The 19119-nt window shown below is 44.6% G+C and overlaps 2 protein-coding genes across 2 annotated transcripts; one reads left to right on the top strand and one right to left on the bottom strand.

The window, feature by feature from the left end:
* Nucleotides 1-16027: 16027 nt before the first annotated feature.
* Nucleotides 16028-17816, bottom strand: LOC128710739 (methionine aminopeptidase 2). The gene is made up of 2 exons (XM_053805595.1): nucleotides 17669-17816; nucleotides 16028-17391 (listed from the first exon to the last, which is right to left on the bottom strand). The coding sequence occupies exons 1-2, from the start codon at nucleotides 17814-17816 to the stop codon at nucleotides 16028-16030; spliced, it is 1512 nt and encodes a 503-aa protein (XP_053661570.1).
* A 522-nt stretch (nucleotides 17817-18338) lies between these two features.
* Nucleotides 18339-19095, top strand: LOC128712014 (uncharacterized). Its single transcript, XM_053806908.1, has 4 exons — nucleotides 18339-18354; nucleotides 18423-18754; nucleotides 18843-18921; nucleotides 18986-19095. Exons 1-4 carry the CDS (start codon nucleotides 18339-18341, stop codon nucleotides 19093-19095), a joined length of 537 nt encoding a protein of 178 aa, XP_053662883.1.
* Nucleotides 19096-19119: the final 24 nt, after the last annotated feature.

Below are 19119 nucleotides of genomic sequence, written 5' to 3'. Positions count from 1 at the left end.
CGATTAACCCAGAACAGTTAATTGAGACCACTAGTATTTAATACTATTCGTTTATATTTCCGGCAGAGGGCGCTGTGTCAACGTAAATATAAGTTGATCAAAAATCTCCGGAACACTCGGAATGAAATGGGATTTTTTCAGAAATTGAAGACAATTTTAAAATATATTGGAAAAATTATGGTGTATGTTATTTAAAAATATAATAGACAAACTTTTTTTTTTCAAAGTTACCGATTTCTTCAATTACTACGTTGAATATGAAAGGTAACTTTCAGCAAATCAGCTTTATTGTCCATTCCTACAACAACAAAAAATCATACGATGAACTTTTTCCAATTACATATCATGCTGATAGACGCCGAAAAGATATGTTCAGTTGTTTGGTGTCTTTAAGCATTATCTGCAAAGAAAGAAATGCCCAAAACTTCCAACATTCCTGACACCTGTTTTGTCAAGCCCTTTTTGGCTGAACCCTGACCTACAATTCAGGAGGTGAGTAATGCTTGGCTTATTCACTGACCTCAAAAATCCTCCTACCATTCACACCTTACACAAGAAACCTCCCCCATCTCCCTCCCCCTCTCCAGCTGTCTATCCAGGTTACACGAAGGGACCATTGATGTCAAAGATACCCGACAGTAGTCCCACAAATGTAGCTTTCAAACCACTCCTTCACTCCCAAGGAGGCTTCATCTGTGATAAATGTATGTGGCCTTTTTCGGAGCTCGAGAGCCGAAGGAACGTGTATGGTGCGCGCTAGCGAAGTGAAGGTGGCATGCTAGCTTCATTACAACGACAAACCAAACCCTCGCCTATGGCTCGCATTCGATGAAGTCAGCACCCGGATCGGATGCAAAAGCCAAGCGCTTAGAAAACTCGAGAAACCGAACCGCAAGCAAGACTCACTACAAAATGATGAACAATAGTGAAATGTGATTAATGAATGCCACTTCTCACACGCCACTAGACTAGAAGTTTGTGTCTCCTCGAGTGAAGCATGCTCAATGGAGAGGATACTTCTTCAAGAACATTCCTCCCCCGGGCTAACCCTTTGCAGCACGTAACTCCCCACAGATGGGTCTTCTAATAAGATTGACTCATGTAATGATGTCCTTGATGCGATCGCTCAAGTATCGCTCGTCGTCGTGCACTTAACGATATATCTGGTACCATCTTTCCATGCCGTGGTCATTAGAGAAAAGTAAGACACCGAAATGTGCGACCTCCAGCTACCATTAGCGCGTTCGATTCGGCAAAACTAAACAATGATTAATTAACACCGGAAGGCTAAAGTGCGAACTTTTCGCACCGATGACCGGGGCTTTCCCCCAGACGAACGACGCTCCCAGGAGGTGGGCAAAGTTTGGGGTGAGTTTGCAGATTTCTTTCGTCAAGCAGCCTCGACGGGGCATCGGTTTAATCGAATGGGTGTAACGACTTTTCACATGCGATAAATTTTCACACTGTCAGCGTAATGACAACCGGCCCTTGGGAAGGCAATACGGCTCTGGAAGATTGTGTAGCGAGGAATTATAGCGGGATGATTAATGGGACCACTTGCATTTAGCGCTTGGTGGCGTCACCCTTTTAGTTGATCGAACCTGACGTTAGTGTCAAGGTTCGAAAGTCACACGGAAATATTAGTAACAGATGTTTTATGACTTATTGGGTGGATATGTATGTGTCCAACACCTAACATTGGGTTTCTTTTTGTAAAATTGTACACACTAGTTCTTCCGGATTCTTTACTTGCTAACCCTTCATAAGTCACAACTCTAATGGACCGGAATTTTATGAGTCCGTTCAACCACCTCATGTCCATCAAAATCGTACGCATCAGTCACACATCATCAAACCGACACTGTTTACTTTGGACTGGAACCAATCCAAGCGTAAAGCCAACCACTCAAAACTATGTTAGATCAACTGCAACACATTGGTCAACATTCCACCGCCGGTCTGTCCCAGGCCTGGGTGGAAAACTAAACAGAATGGGGAACATAATTAAAATTAAACTTCTCGGCAACTGTTCGGAAGCCCCTAGTGTAGAAATTTCATTTATTTATACCTCTAGCTTCAACGCACTCTGCACAGAAAAACAGAAGGCCCACCACCCGTCAACGTAAAGCATTTTACGCTTCCTTTTTTTCTGTTACTCCGAAGGTATCTGGTTTGGATGGAAAATTGCATACAACAAGGAATCGGTACCGTAAGGAAGGAAACGACACAGGAAATGCGGGTTGCGTTAATGAAAGAAAAAAAACTCTACAACTTAATGCAAATTTGGCTTCTACCGGAACGGTGCACGATCTTTGCGACGTGGAAAATAAAGTTGTTGGAAAGGAAACTATACGCTCTCCCTTCACGGCGCAGCTTGATTGAGTTGCATAATAAAGAAGTTGGATGGAAATAATGAGTCGGACACGGGTAAAAGCAACAAGGTTGCATTAAGTTGTTTGAGTGGGGGAAGTTTGTTAGATTTTTATTCTCTAACCATGAAATTAATTTTGAAATTTAGAGATGTTTTGAACTCTTTTAAACATACAAGGTTAGCCAAGTGGTTAAAAGATGACTCCATTAATAGGGTCAAGTGGAAAATAATATGCTTGTGCTAAAAGAGAGAAAAATATCCCTTGGAAGACTCGCTTTGATCGAGAGTCACAAAACCGTTTCTATTTCCTTTATATTCCTTTACCGACAGCACTTTTACATTTATGTACCTCACAAGCACCACACAGCCGTTTTGGGGCACTTTAAACTTTCAACATCATGCTATAACCAGTGCGGTCTTGTTAGAAAGCCGTAAATGGAAAACTCCTTAACCACTTTCTACTTCCTTGGCGTTTTACGCATTTTCACACACATGGTTTTCTCCACCTTTACCAGTGAAGTGGTTACTCACTGGGGTGTTTCCCCTTTTACGAGTGTTTGATTTAAGTCTCCAATGAGTGTTTTGGTGTTGTATAGAAGTTGTTAGTACCAAATATTAGAAAACAAAAAATAGAACCAAATTTTACGCAGCGATGGGCCTTTTTCCAATTGAGCAGCTACAGGAAAACGCTCAAGATAAACGCGAAACAAAACAGATGCATAGGCAGCAGGAATTGTGATATGCTTTTTTTATTTTGCTGGTGATCTTTTCGATCTTCGGACCACTGCTATCCACCATCAAATGGGATCGATTTTCCAACTTTTCCTACCCTTGACTTACTTTCGTAGGTTTTTCTTGTGAAGTTCTTCTCGAATTGTGTTTATTTGTTGATCTGACTCTCGCTTTTTTCCCCAGCGTGCTTTGTAACAACACAACTATAAAGTATATAAAAAAATGGCGCATGTGTGTATATGTTTTTTTTTTTCGATTTTTCCGCTGAGACGCTTTGATATAATTTTTTTCTCTTGGTAGGTTACTATTTCGAGAACCGTTTGGTTTGGCGAAATATTTATAAATACGCACTAAAACGCACCGTTGCGCTGTTTCTTTTTTGTTGCTCTCATCGCACAACGCACCTCAGTCATCTTTGCCACCCGCTGTGTGTGTGTGAGAATTTGTTTAGCCGAGCGGAAACAGTCGTGTTTACAAATAAAACACGTTTTATAAGCTAATGGTCCACTTCCGGGGTACTTCGAGGATTGGATGACCCGTATTTGGGTGTGTGTGTGCAGTGTGTCTTAGAAAATGGAAAACACGAAGAGTTACATAGCGAGAAGAGGTGCATGAAATAAAAACAATTGACATGGGAGAAAGGAAAATTCAACTTCTTCTCCAATACAACTGACATGTGCCGTTTCTTTGTATTTTTATACTCAATACTGGTCGTATAGGACCGGAGTAGAAGAACATCCTTAAAAGAAAAACTTGACTCTTCTCGTGTTCGGCATGGAATAAAAGAAAAGCTGTCAGCACAACTGTTTGCGTAGCATTTCCGGCTGGACAAAACGGGCCCTGCCGGCAGCACACATAACAGCAAAATGTCAAACACCACAGTCGTCACACCGATTGGCGATGACAGGCTCGGCAGTAGCTGAACGATCGATTTATGGCACATCAAATCGATTTGCTTTTGCTGTGCTTACTTTGGGGGCTCGATCGTAAAAAGTTCACCAATTCACCGCCGAGCCCGAGCCTGGATTGGATTGGAAATGGCAGCAGGTGCAAAGGGTAAGATTTGATAAACGAATAAATAAGCGGAATGAAACTGTGATCAATAACACCCCTCGTTACGGAGCAGCCTCACAGAATGGTCATCGTTTATGCATGAATGTTGGAATGCTGCACATTCCATACTGATGCCCCAGTTATTGCTGGTGTTTTGTGTTCGATGTATGGTTTAAAATTGATTCTCTTAGTCTATAAACAATTGTACAAACAACGGTTCGCTCACACTGGATAGAATTATATATCAATAGTGGTCAGCCAACTTGTGGGGTCAGTATGCAAATCGAGACTGGAAAATAATAAATCAATGTAGAGGATTGTAACGAAAAAACCACCCACCACCCCTTCTTGTATCCTTGCATCGAACCCACAACGCCTTCCTCGTTGGAAGATCATTAAAATACCATTAATCATAATGGAATTAAAAAAACCCCAACACACATTCAACCTCAACTGCACCGTACGCTCTAAGCCCAGAGCAAACCCGGAGAAATTCGAATCCGAAAATCCACTTCCGGAATCTGGCTTGTTCCGGTGTGTGTAAACAAGCTGATAAAATAAAGCATAACCGAACGCCCATTGCAATTTTTGGGAGAACTTTCCCGCTCGGAAGATATATAGTTCCTATTGCACCATTCAGAAATTCATTCCATTGACAAAAGTAAGGATGGGATGGGCTTCATTTGGGCTGGATGAAGGATTATCAATTTTCCTATCCACCCACCTACAACTTTCCCACCCTAACGATTCATTTAAAAAGGTTAAAGAGACACTAAATGGATTCCAATCGGTCTGGGAAGTTTTTGGGAAGTAAAATAAGAACTTTCGGTTCGGGGGTTGAATTCCGCAGCACGAGTTTTTCCACCGTTTTCCGACACCGACAATCAGTGGCTGGAAAATGGAAAGTAAACAAACCAATAACTATCCAAACCGAAACTGTGACACTACTGCACGAACTGGAAGAGATAATGGCGGATAGGATAATCGCGATGGTTTGTGATGATATTTAAGCTTCCGCTCACGGTGCCCATTTCCGGGGCATAAGAAACTTTTGCCTCCTCTCTCCCCCTCCCCCTTTTTTGTCCCAACAATATCTCGAATTGCTTTGTTGTGTTTAGTGCTTTTTTGTTTGTTTGTTTGTTATCTCATTCTAGCCTCTTGTGTGGATTTTGTTTTTGGGGAATGTGGATGCGTTACAATACTTTTTTCCCCCTCCGGAAGACTACTTATCTGTCTTCGTATCACTTTAACTTTACTCATTTGATTCATCCGCTTCCTATTGCTTGTTGGGTGCTTCCTCATTCTTGCACCCTTTGCTTTGCGGGGTGGTAATTTACCAAATGTTCGTCTTCCTTCACGTTTTGCGTGTGTGTTGTGGCTTCAAGTGGATGGAAAATAGAATTTATCTTATGGGTAGACACAAACACACGCAGGAAAAAAAGAAACAAATAGATACAATTTACCCCGAAATCCAGCTCGATTGGTCGCATTGAAGCGTCCCGTTGCTCGCCCGGACGGTAAAAAGGGGGGATAAAGATTTTCCCACCACAACGTGCAAACTAACGAACGTAGAGGTTTCAGATTCTCGGGAGCTACTCAGGACACACTTAGCGCTCCAAAATACACCGATCAAACGGTACAAAACAACAAGACAGCGCAATATTCATCCTTCCATACCGCTGTGCGGGAAAGTGTAGACGATGTTCTACTATCGATGCGCTAGTGTACAGGGAAACTTTTACCCCATACCCAATGCTGCGGTCTCGGAAAATTGGGACGTATGGCAATAAATGTGGAAAACCTCCTGCTCCGGTTCCGAAAAACAAGCGTACCCTTATTCGGTTTTGCCAGACGAAGAACTTGTCCTGTCGTGGCAGCTCAACGTCGTTTGTCGTTTGCGTTGGATGCCTGTGTATCGATTGTACCCGATCGGAAGGATATTCTACGTCGAGTAAGTCACTGTAAAGGATTTTTGGTATCGAGCACAGTAAACAACCCGTTGCAACAGAAGCGGGTTCAATTACTGCAGCAAGAAGCGATTGAGTTGTTAGCAATAAATATTTTCCCTACATGAAAGAGATATTCCTCCGACTTTTATTATCGGTTGAAATTTATCCTTTTGTAATATATCTTGCAAAAGAACATTCACAACCGTTTGATATCCACAGTAAATATGAGCTGCGTTTGGTTATTATCCGTCGCCAGCAATAAAACGCTACTGGCCCGTACAGCACTAATGGCAATAAACAAGACAAAACGTTCGATTATTGAAACCATTGGATTAAATTAAATATTTACGATCCTAATTATGAGTTCCTCTCGCATTGCCCCTTTGATCTCACACCTTTACTAATCGCATGAAAACGCCATAAATTGTGATCAAAATTAAGAAACTCCTTACGGGTATCCCATAATTCCAAGCAAAGAAATAAAATCCCCCCCCACATACACACACGCACTTCCGGTCCTCATTTATCACCCCACGAAACACCCGCTAGATCATAAACCGGAATAGTCTGACAAATTCAACCACAATAAAAACCACACGGCATCATCCACCCCGAACTGTGCCACCTGCCCCTTCAGCCATTTAATTACATTCCTACCGCGGGAAGGTGGAAACGAGCGAAGCTACCGGATTATGATGCCAAATTTGTGCCTTTGCGTTCTCTTCGAACCAACGGCAACAACAAAAAACCACTCACTGCGAACTAAACCACGTAACCCAAACTGTTCGGTCGGCTCAACGAAACCCGTTGTACCGCGTACAAGCGATGGCGTCCAGGCTTAAGGACGTGTTCATTACGGTTTCACCGTTTCGCTGTCCGGAAAATCTCTCGAGACTTTTAAGGACACTTCTTCGGTAGGAGAAACGCGAGACCAAAAAAGAAACCACCGGAACATACCGAGGCGATGTTCTTGAAACCTTCGTGTGGGAAATGGCGTGCGAAAGGTGAGAAAAACGAGGATGAAATGATCATTAACTCGCGCACTGAAAAGGTAGTGCTGGCTTCACAAGAAAAAAAATGACCATCGGGAAGGATCGCAAGAGTGCCTTAGGAGAGGGAGAAAAAAAAATCTTTTCTGAGGTAGGCCATGTTGTTTCCTTCTTTTCGGTAGATGCTGTGAAGGGCCAAAAGTAAACCCACTGCATCATTGTTGTTCAATGCCTTGTGAAGGGTTAGAAAATTAGAATGCATAATTTATGGATTGCTCTTTTATTATGCCACATTGTGATAGAAATTAAACGGCACATCAACCATGGCTCAACGATAGCTGCTATTTGTTTAGTGGGCCAAATAGCTAAGTTAGCAATGTAAACAACTCTGAAACGAATTTGAGATCAAATCTTGACGGGATGAAGTCATTCATGCAGCCAGTCTAGTTATCCTACTGTGACAAAGTCTTTGGAGCATGACACGTCTATTGAAGAATAGCAAAAATCAAAGTTTTCTGGATTGGGGTCCTGAGAAACTAGTGTGCAATCTGAACTTGGATCCGGATATCAAGCGATCAAGGCATCTAACGTTTACAATATGTGAGCGGTACTATAGGAACTCTATACTTCAGTTTTGCTACTACTGTAGTCGTACTATTATCGCGTAAAGCATTGAAAGAGGTATGTTAAACGATTTTGGCTAAGGAACCTACAACAAAGCTAGTATTTTGGGTAGCAATAGTTCATGAATTGTACTCAAGCAAAGTTATGTGTATTAACGTCAAAGTATTGCTAAAATAACTTACCGCGTATTTTAATCAGTAGTACAACCGCCGTTGATTGACTTATCGCTGTCGATTTTTTCGCGCCCTGCACAGCAACGAATCAAACTATCTTCACGGCCCCACAAAACACCTTTGGTTCATTACCCAAACCGTCACTTTCGCGCGCACAATTTAACACCGATCGGGTGGCAAATTTGAGCTTTCATCCTTCATCTTTATCATCACCGTATCGCACAGCAGCAGTTGCTGCATCTCGCAAAACCTTTGTAGGCGCACCTTAAACCGAAACACACCACACACATATCAACCGCACGGAAACATATCAATTAGCGCACACGTTATCGGAAACTCCTTTGTGCTAGGTGCAATCGGGGGGGAATATTTTACGTTTTTTTTTTCTTCTTAACTTCTGCTTTGCTTACCACTATTTATATGCCGAAAATTTCCTTCGTTCGCCACTTTTAACCACCGGAAGGTTTTAGGAAACAGCGTGCTATTAATCACGTCCACTGCTGCTGCCGCTGCTGCTTCTGCTGCACGAACGATTGCACATGCACCCAGTGCCAATCGGATGGGACGTGTTACAAGATGGAGGGTTTTTTCTTCTTTAAATACATACATTCACCACATTTTACCTCCACAGATGGTCTGAATGACACGCGAACGTACCCCGCGTGCATAAATTTATGTGTAATTATGAGCTTCACTACTGGAAGGATAAGATGTTAAGATTAATTTTGCCTTGTAGCTTTTTTTTCTCTCTCTCACACACACTTCTAGTTGTAACTTTTTCCCTGCAAAGATTACTTTACGACACGCATGCACACCGACCGCTGTTAAGTTATGTTACGTGAAAATACTTCACCGCGCGGTAATAAATGGCCGCTTGCGCTCCATCTATCTGCGCACGGGAGTATTCCGAAGTTTAAAATATTATTGATGACTTTTGGGTGTGAGTGAGTGCGTGTGTGTGTCCTTTAAACCGGGAGCCATCTTAACAGGGTAGCAGACGATGTATCATCCGGTTGACTGACTTGGTTGTTTTTTTTTTTGTGCCATTTGCTATTTTTCCACCTTGCTGCACTTTACGATGTGGATTGCCCGCCTTAGCAGTGGGTTGTGCTGATGACCGTTTTTTGTAAGTAACTGTGCTTAATTTTTGGTGTATCGTTTCGCACTACAATCTCACACGGACACGCTATTTCACGGCTAGAGCTACGCATCGCGACTGTGGATCACTTTTATGATTTTATTACTGCCAGAGGGTGAAGAGGAGAAAGGTGGGAGGGAACTGGAGGGGTTAATGATTTTACGGCCAGCCCAGTGATGATGATTGGGATGATTTGGAGGCAGCCAATTGCAATGTCCCACTAGCTAGACATTGCGGAACGGCACATGTGGAATGATGGGGTAGAGATAAATCCTGAAATTATCTGGCCCATTAATTTTCGGTACCGAATTCCATTCACTCCGTGGAAGAATCCACCAGAAAAAACAAGGTAAGGACAGCAGACATAAGCTTTAAAACGCTTCGCGTTCTTCTTCGGACGGCTAACAATGTTGGGTGTGCCACAGCGTTCCCAAAAACGCCCGTCCGGAAGGAACCATAACACCCGAAGAAGCTGGGGACCAAAACACCGTAACGACCGCTTGCCCGAGTTTCCAGTTCACTCCACTTGGCATTGGGCGTGCGGGCTTTTCGCCAACTATGGAAACATTATTTTCATCTCGACACCGTGGCACAAAACCCCGGTTCGACGACGACGACGTCACCGCCGATGCGTCACCAGTGTGTCGCGCACACGATGATCTAAACTGGCACCGATGGCACCGCGTGTTGTCCTTCACGCTCCTTCAGCGTTTTTGTTTGCAACGATAGTTTCCTGACTTTGGGGCGCTCGATGCTTGGAAGTGTGGAATTGACTCCAGATATGTGTCTGGTTAGCCCAACCGAGAGCCTCTGGAGGTTAAGGTTCTCGCGATGAAGATTCCTAGCATCACCAATTGTGGAATTACTCCGAGAGATGATGGAATTATAGATGTTCTTATACACTTCTCTCGCCCGCGATCGCAACACGGATGGACTGCACGGTGTAAGTGATGGCGTTGAAAGAATATAAACAGACACCCGGCGGAACGGCATCACTACAGGTGCTACTATGGTAGCACATCACCTCGAAACCTACTACGATCAGGAGAGCATCACAAAATCAACGGTTGCTACTGATGTGAACTTGGTTACCATGTGCCTAACCTCACCAGCGAGAAGTAAAGGTTGAATCGAATCGGTACCGCGAAAAAAGTGCGCCAGGAGGTCACAGCCGACACGCTTGCACACGACACGGAATGTGTGTTTGTGTGTGTCTGTCCACAACTCAAAACACAACAGTCGATCGAGGGAATCCACCGGTTGCCGATTGCGTACGAAAAAGGCGAAACCAAGCCGTGTCTTGACTGGCACACCACCTTCATTCTCAACACCCGTGCTGGGCGAAGTAAAAAAAAAAAGGTAACGCAACTCCAATAACAACAACGCAGCAACGGTAGTACGAAAGAGAAAAAAACAACACACACGCGTCGCACCACAAAAAAAGAAACCTTGCGTACCCTTTCGGTGAAGGGGCAGCACTTGCACTACACAACGACCACAACACAACGCGCACTGCTGGTGTAAGGTAGGGGGAAAGCAGATCACTTGCCCGTTGTTACCACCAGCGGGACAGTTGGCGATGTCGACGACGACATCAAGTCTGCGCGGTTGTGTCCCGCGAAACCGGGATGTTCCGATTGATCCGAATCGAGTTTTAATCGATCCCGATAACACACACACACACTACGCACCGAAAACGGGAACCGCACAGCAACGGAATTCAACGCACTGCACGGCAGTTGCTGCTCACATGTGCAGCAGGGATGCAACGACGACGGCGAGGCCACGCGACCCGTAATGTCCTCCGCAAATGCGTGCCCGCGTGGTAGCGGTAACGCTAGTGTGAAGCGAATCACTGAGATGAAAAGGCGCAACACCACACAACACCGTTCTGGTTGAGTGATCAAACGCAACTCTTCTCGCGCGATTCGCAGCGTTTGCGAGCTGTGCCTTGAGGAATCACGAGTTTCGCCGAACGGAGGTTGCGCGCTGCTGAGTGACTACTACGGTGGCGACCCACGCGCCAGGTGGTTGAGAGTAGCCGTTTGAAGTAGTATAGTGCAGCCGTAGTACGGAGCGCGGCACGCATGAGAATATGCTGCGACGGTGCGTGAGATGGTGAGCTCCACAGCGAGACAGGGTTTTCCACAGATCGCTACAAGGAGACGCGGAGTGAGCAATTAATCAGCTGATCTGCAATGTGATTTTACGTGAAAATCAGTCTACAATAACTGATTTTAAAATTGTTGTATAGTAGTGTAAAAATTGTATTCGTGTTGTATGATTGTTCCAAAGATTTAATTTAATGTTTAATGCAGCCATTTCCTAAGTTACGCAAATTCGTGATACACGAATCTCACAATTTTGACAATTCGTGTAATTTTGTTTGCGGAATTGTGTTTTTTATTTGATAAATTTAAAATTTTCCCAAACATTACGTTACATTTTTATATTAAAAACAATAATTTTGGTAAAAATTCACTCTAACTGTCGAAGTAAACTTAAAAATATCAACTCTTAATGTGCTTCGTAACGTGTATAAGAAGAAATGCTGAATATAAATGATATTATAAAGGGAATTCGAGTTACGCGAAAACTCGAGGTAAGCGAATTTCTCTGGCACACATTATTCGCGTAACTCGGGAAAAGACTGTACATAAGATTTAATTTGATGAATGTTGCAAAAGTCATATAAAAAGCAATCTGTTGTTCCCTTTTGCCTATAACTATTCTAGTTCCATGTCTACTTTTGATATTGATAATAAGGGGAAGATATTCACTCAGAAGCTCGACAATAAAACGTATTTTAAGGGTTTTAAAACTAGTTCATACGCTGGAAAGGTAATTTGAGGTAAGGTAGTCTATATACTGGAAAGGGATGTTGTTGTAGCGGTTAAGAAAACTATAAAATCCTAGCATATCTAGACACAAATTTCGAAACTTTGAATTTATGACAAAATAGTGAACGTTTAAAGTCGAAAGAGCGATTTTGGGCATGATATATGTCATGATGATAGAGCAATGCGTTTGAAAATAAAGTATATATTATCAGTGGAAATTGTTTAACCAGTAAGCGGCCGGTCCGCAGCTGTTCGGATTATCAAAATTGTAGAATAGAAAAATATTGTGTGAATAAATTTATAATGTTATACATCTGGCAGAACATCTGGGGAAAAATAAGTCCACCGGTTCACAGGTCTCCTAGAAATACTGTGTTTAAGAAACAGAAAACCGAATTGGAAAGTTGAACATTAAGGCGATCCATTTATTTTTGGGGGCATAACTTCGTTATTTGTCGGTTTATTGATTTTAAGCTTTTACCAGAAACTACAAAAATATTACGAGAATTTGCATTAAAAATGCTTATGACATGCACGTGGCAAACCCTGTAAGCATAAAACATGCTCCCCAAAAACGTAAAAAAGTGGGAGCAACTCAACTTCACGAGAGTGAGCTCTATGTCTGCCGAGAGCGAACGGTGGCCATACGCCGATTGGTAACGGCTTCAACTCAAACCATATGTTGCTACTGGTAACTTTTCGCCCCAGTCGACTAATCGTCGACTTGCCGACTGGTGCGGACTTAGTGCGCCGTTACTTGCTGATATTTATGATAAGATTATCACGCACACAAACACACACAAACACCATTTGATAACGTTGACTTGCTGATCGAAACGCAACAATGTTGCTATTTCGCCGCACATGCGTTTATGGAAGTTGCGCCGAACCACGGCCGGTAGAACTCACGCACTCATGCTCATTGCAGCCGGCATATACTGGGGGGAGCGCTCGTGGAAAAGCACGAAAAATCACATGGCACAGCCGAGCGGGTCGCTTCCCCACGTCATTTACCGATGCCGGGTTCGCCCTCTTTAGATGTGCAACGACGGCGACCACGCGGTCTCCGTTCTCCTTTTACTTTATCTCATCCACACGCAAACGCTTTACGCTTATCATCCGTTGGCCGTTCGGGCGAGCAACAAGACGAACGGAAATGAAAACAAACCTTCATTCAAGGGATCGGATAAAAGATGCCGAGCGATATGGAGCGATTATTTTTCTGTAAAGTCACGAACGAAACCGTAGTTCATTCATTCATGGTCCAAGCTCGGTACATCGTTACAAAGTTTGAAGGATTTTTTGCAGGTGGAGCACGGTGTGCAACGCGTCAGGAGCGTGGCAATGGGTTGCTGCGATAATCTGCTCCAAAACTGGGTTAAATCCAGGATGATAATAAGATAACCTGAAGGTACGCGCAGCACTTGTAGGTCCCCTACAAGAGAAGAGAAGTAAGCGATTAGAAAATATTGCACGGCCCTCGTCAATTGTCAAGTACGAAGAACGTTAAGTTCCAAAGTCTATCTACAATGACCTTCGCGTTTTGCACGAATTCTCCGGCGTAAACCAAACAGCGTATGCATTCCGGTGCGCTTTTGCAAGCTTCCTACGTTACGAAATTCAAAGCGGGGAGATCCTTCCATGGTCACATGCGATGTTGTGTATCCTTGTTGCTAGAAGGAACTTTGCGTGACCCAGCGGTGGAACCTCTGCTGCGTTTAAGCAAAACGAACCGCGTTACGAGTCCACGCCGTCGTACCTTGGAAGCCTACAACCTTCACCATGACGAGTTCGGGCGAATGTCACGCTCCCTGGTGGACGGAGTAATGCTGGGAGGCTTCCTTTCACTCAAAACTTCGTCTTCATTCAAACATGCGGCCAGCTGTCGCGTTAAGTATGTGACTACGGCCAGACGTCGTAGGTCCACGTTTGGCCTCCCATTTACTGAAGTGTTTGAATTTTGGCAGTCCTTCGCTCTAGCTGCACGGTGAGTGTTGCTTCAACATCAACAAAAAAAAGCGTCAAAACCCACTACAATTGGTACCTCCACGGTAGAAAAAAAAAACTGTGCGGAATTGATTCGATTGAAAGTTGCAAAAAAAAAACGCAAGAAAACAAAAACCAAAACTCCGCGGACAGTAAGAGCGAGGAGAGAAAGAGCAAAAACCTCCGGCAAGTCCATAAAACTGGAGGGTCTCCTTAGGTAACCAGTTTACCACCCCCTTTCCCACCGCCGCTCCGTCTCCCGGCGCGCTCGCTTACCTTGTCGTTTGGGGCCCGGCGTCCCAAGATCACCGGTTTGTCGACCGGCACTGGGTAACTTCTTGACTTCATGAATTTTTATGTCATTACATCGATTACGTAATGTGGAACCGTAAGCGCGGCGGTAACGACATGTCCACGGTGCCGTCGATCGATCCGCTTCGCGAAGCGCACAACTGTACGGGGCTGCTCTTTACGTTCGATCGCACGACTGTTTTTTGCGCATTGCAGACATTCTGGATGGTAAAGCAAGTCCGAATTCCGAACTACAATCGCGATGCCAGAAGTCCAGGTTGACGTTGACGTAACGGACCGACCTGTCCCGTTCGCACGATCCTTCTCACACCCGTGCAGGCCAACGTATTCCATTCCATTTTCTAACCTCGCCGCGGCAACATCGTATAGGCACCCCGGTATGCACACGGGTGCTGGCGAAGAGCGTATGAAGGCAAAATCGAAAGAAATCAACAACGGCCGCGACTTATCTGCTACCTAAATCACGTACCGCGTGCGAAACGAATCGCAACGGCCCCACACGAACTGGCGGTGTGCCGTCCGCCGCGGTGCACCCCACGATTTCAACGATCGCCCACTAGCGCTTTCTGCCTTCGCACTGTAACCGTTTCTGCGGCGACACATGCATTGCGTCTCACAGCCCGGGAGGAGGTTCAGGTTGTCGTCCCGGTTCAAGAACTCCTCCTCCTTTATCCGGCCCAGCAGCAAACGTGTGAATTTTCATTGACAACTTTCAGCGCGTCTAACCTTACGGGGTTGCGGATCGATACGATGAGTAATGTTCATCGATCGTGTACGTGTGCGTGGCGATACTGCGCTAGCACACGACTACAAAGGTACTGGGTGTGATGGGACGGGAAGTGAGAACTGATTGCGAGGATCGCGAAAGGGCATGGTTTGAATTCTATTAATTCATTTGCTTCGTTACATCCGTATATAATTACGATCATATCGTACGGCTGTATTCTGAGTGTAATGATGAATACTGATGGGTTAAGCATGTTATACCATTCTGGTGTAGTAATTCACATGCTTATTCGCACCAAATTCTAGGATGACTGGAGATCACTAGGTTCAAGGTGTTTGAAATCAGTCTTCTTCATTACGAACTGCATGTTTCACTTCTTCCACTTCGCCAGAGTAACATTAGTTGAACATCTCATCCACTCTGTGGTCTTAGGTCTACTGTAGGGACATTGAATGTTGCTGATCATCTGCAAATTGCAGTACTTCAAGTGGTCTAAATGCCTAGATATCCATTGTCATCGGGTTCAACGGTTCCAGACATCGATGATGGTTTTCATATCATTATTTCCCAGAAGCTGGACAGAATGGTGAAAATCTTTCAAAGCACCTTACCTGAGCTAGCTCAATTTCCGTAGAGTTCTCAATGCCTATTGCCGTCAATCGTTCATCGGAAGTAATGGCTGAAGAATCCTAAGACCTAGTCTATTGATGATTCTTGTATAACGATATTTTCTAGCCGATCTGCTTAATGTCAAGCAGAATTAGTTGTCCGATGTTGATCACATGGCTTTTAAAGCGTCCAGTGTCTATACATCAATCAGCTTTCCTCCTTCATTTTCTTGCTTTCTTCTCGTATGTATGTCATCTTGTTTGTAATACTACGTCCACCACATTTTGTTTTGTAGCAGAATGAGTTCGCTTTTATTACAACAGAATAATGATGACATCCAGCACGGTTGGCTGACTGAGCATGAGATGTCGACGAAGTTCCTAGATGATTGTAGAAAATTTTACCAAAAGTAAAACAGTTATTCCAACGTTGGTTTGTTTTTTTGCATCCCCATCAAGGGATTCATTTGCTTGCGAATACTTGATCATCTACACACGAATCCCGGCAACAGATATGCATCCGCTTCAGTAATCATCGCCACGGGAAACGACTTCCTTGCAGGTAGGTCGCAGCATAATTGTATGCTCGTACTGTGCTGTGTAGCTTCCCTTCACATCACACAACGGTGGGTACGCTTCCACAATGCCCTTGTCGCACAGATCCTTCAGCGCCATCTGGTACTTGGTGGCACCGGCCCGGTCCAGCCACCGTTTGCAGAACGCTAACGTACCGAAGTTGCGGTTAATAAGACCCAACAGCTGCTTGGACGATTGGAGCCGTAGTGGCACTTTCGGAGCATCAAAGTCCTTCATGTAGTGCGAACAGTCCATGTCGTCGTGCACCAGACCACGTCCGGTCGAACCAAACGTTTCGATTGCGTAGAATTCATTCTCCTCCATACGCGTCGTTTCGCCCCCTTTCACGATTGGTACCGTCTTGCCGGCATGGATCCGGTACGGGCTAATCGAGTGACCGTTCAGGTTCCGGATGGCTTTCACCTGGTACGTTTTGCCGTCCAGCTCCACTTCGTACGATTCCATCACCTCCTGGATGGCCGCACCAATGTCGCACAGCCTCACGTCAATGCCCGCCTCCCGGATGCCCGTCTCCGTGGCTTCCTTCACCGCCTCCAGCAGCTTATCGTACTTTGGATTGAACGACAGCGTAAACGCACAGTCAATGATGCGTCCCTTGATGTGCGTTCCAAAGTCGATCTTGGTTACATCGTCATACAGCAGCACAGTCGGATCGCCAGCGTTCGGCGTGTAATGGGCCGCACAGTGATTCCTCGAGCATCCAGTCGGAAAGGCTAACCCTGCCTCGAGCCCATTTTCCCCGATCAAACGGCGGGCTGTATTTTCCAGCTCCTCGCAAATCTCGATCATCGTCATGCCCGGTTTTATCCATTTTTGCATATACTGACGCGTTTGTCTGTGTGCTTCGGCGGCCTGCCTCAGCTCGTTGTAAATGTCCAGGTGCATGCGATCGAGCGCTCGTTTCTCTTCGTTCGTAAACCGATCCTTTGCAGTGGTCGAATCCGGATACTGCATTATTTGTCCCTCTGGGAACTTACCGTCGGCAAACTGCTCCGAGATCGGAACCGACGGTGCCACCAGCGTGTTTGCCGGAGCCTTCTTCTTGTTTCGCTTCTTTCGCTTTTTCTTGCCATCAGCTCCTGTAGCACCTGTGCCGTCTTCTTCTTCATCACCCTCCTCCTCTTCACCAGCTTCACCATCGGCTTGAGTCTGAGCCGCTGCTGCAGCTGCTTTTTGATTCTTCTTGGCCTGTTCTTTGGCCGCTTTCTCGGCAGCTGCAACCTGTTTCCTGTCTTCGGCTTGCCGTTCCGCTAGCGCTTCACGCAATGCATCGTCGTCCGCTTGATCGGCAGCTGCAATCAGAAGAGTGTATTCAAATATTCGACTAAAACACGGACCGGTGTTCCGGAGAGCAGGCTTTTGGCTTTTGACAATAACAAATCGATCGACACCTAACCTCAAACTTTGTGTACACAAGGAAACGTTCGCTTCGAGGGCCTTTAATATATTATTTGTATTATAAATAACGATTCGTTAATGTTATTAGCCAAACCAAATCAACCCTTCAAACCTTTTACAGCTACCCTCAGACCACAGGCCACCCGCACAACGTCTCTCTTTGCCGCTTACCAGTTTTCTTGGGCTTCCTGGAGCGCTTTTTCTTCTTCTTTCCGGCGGGCACATTTTCGTCCGCTACCTCGTCGTCCACCTCTTCCTTTTCATCCACATCTTCCGCTGCTGGTTCAACCGATTTTGGTTTTGTTTCGACGGACGCCATTCCACGCGGGTTTTTCTATCCTTCTGCGTTTCCTCGTTCTTTTCTACTTGTTTTGCAAATGATGAGTCTGTCATACGGTCGGAGGTTAGTTCCGTGCATGTGTTGGTTCCATTCGCTGTCATTGTTTTCCGGAGTTTATTAAACACGGTTCAAAACTTCAAGCGTATATGAAACTGCGATAAGTGTAGGGTTCGCGCAAACTTAGAAAAACCAATAGGTATAATAAAAAATACGTCCTGGACCTTAGGAACGGTGATAAATTAATGCGGACGGAAACTTCCTCAACATTGTGAAATCTGGTTCTAAAGTAAAGAAACGAGAAGAACGTTTTCATCGTCGCCGGTACCAACAATCGTCCACAGCCAACGGTGTGCATCTTATCGTTTTTGCCGTCAAAGTTGTGTTGTTGAAGGCTTTGTTTTGATATTCGATATAAACAGCGTCGCACATATTCTGGGAAGAAGTTGCCTGCATAGGATTTCGAATTGCTTCCTGCTGTAATTTTAATAAATTATCCACAAAATGCAAGACGACATGGGTAAGACAAATCTTAGATATGGGATGACTTGCTCTAAACTAACAACGTTATCTTCTTCATTCTTGCAGACGGTAGCCATTCGGATGATTCCGGTGGTGAACAACTGCTGAAGGTTGGAACTCCGCTACGAGAACAAGACCGCTTCCTTCCCATTGCAAACATTACCAAAATCATGAAGAAATCCGTTCCATCCAATGGGAAAATTGCCAAAGAAGCACGCGAATGTATCCAGGAATGTGTATCCGAGTTTATATCGTTCATTACATCCGAGGCGAGCGATCGGTGCCACATGGAAAAGCGAAAAACCATTAACGGAGAGGACATTCTTTGTGCCATGTATGCGCTAGGTTTTGAAAACTATATTGAGCCGCTGAAGCTTTACCTGAGCAAGTACAAGGAAGCAAGTATCGAAACCGACCTGACGTGAACGTTTATTATCCTACCGAGTGTTTCTTACTTATACGTTTCTCTTTATCTCCTCATTCTAGAACATGATATCCGAGCGTCAGCATTCGGATGAATCCCACGATCCTATGCAAGCGGGAGAGTCTAGTCGGCAAGGATCGGGTAGGTAGTTGTGCTAATATCAATTGGTAAAAAGTTTCTTATCCCCATTCCTTCCATTTAATAGATTCTTCATCAGCTCAAGTACTTCCGAATGTCATTGGCGATACGGAGGTCATTTACCAGTCTGATGGTAACTCGCTTTACTTCAAGGACGAACCGTATGAGCAGATGTGATGTTAACATTAGTTTTACGTTTAT

Source organism: Anopheles marshallii, chromosome 3 (genome assembly GCF_943734725.1).
Source record: "Anopheles marshallii chromosome 3, idAnoMarsDA_429_01, whole genome shotgun sequence".
Taxonomy (NCBI): Eukaryota; Metazoa; Arthropoda; class Insecta; order Diptera; family Culicidae; genus Anopheles; species Anopheles marshallii.
Note: the sequence above shows the minus strand (reverse complement) of the source record. Positions and strands in the feature narration are given on the sequence as shown.

Excerpts from the sequence above, each read along its gene's own strand:
- LOC128712014 (XM_053806908.1), top strand. Across the intron at positions 18,755-18,842 it reads ACCTGAGCAAGTACAAGGAA|AACATGATATCCGAGCGTCA; the intron begins GCAAGTATCGAA and ends TCCTCATTCTAG. Across the intron at positions 18,922-18,985 it reads GTCTAGTCGGCAAGGATCGG|ATTCTTCATCAGCTCAAGTA; the intron begins GTAGGTAGTTGT and ends TCCATTTAATAG.
- LOC128710739 (XM_053805595.1), bottom strand. The coding sequence starts at position 17,816 with ATGGCGTCCGTCGAAACAAAACCAAAATCGGTTGAACCAGCAGCGGAA. Across the intron at positions 17,392-17,668 it reads CAGGAAGCCCAAGAAAACTG|CTGCCGATCAAGCGGACGAC; the intron begins GTAAGCGGCAAA and ends TTCTGATTGCAG.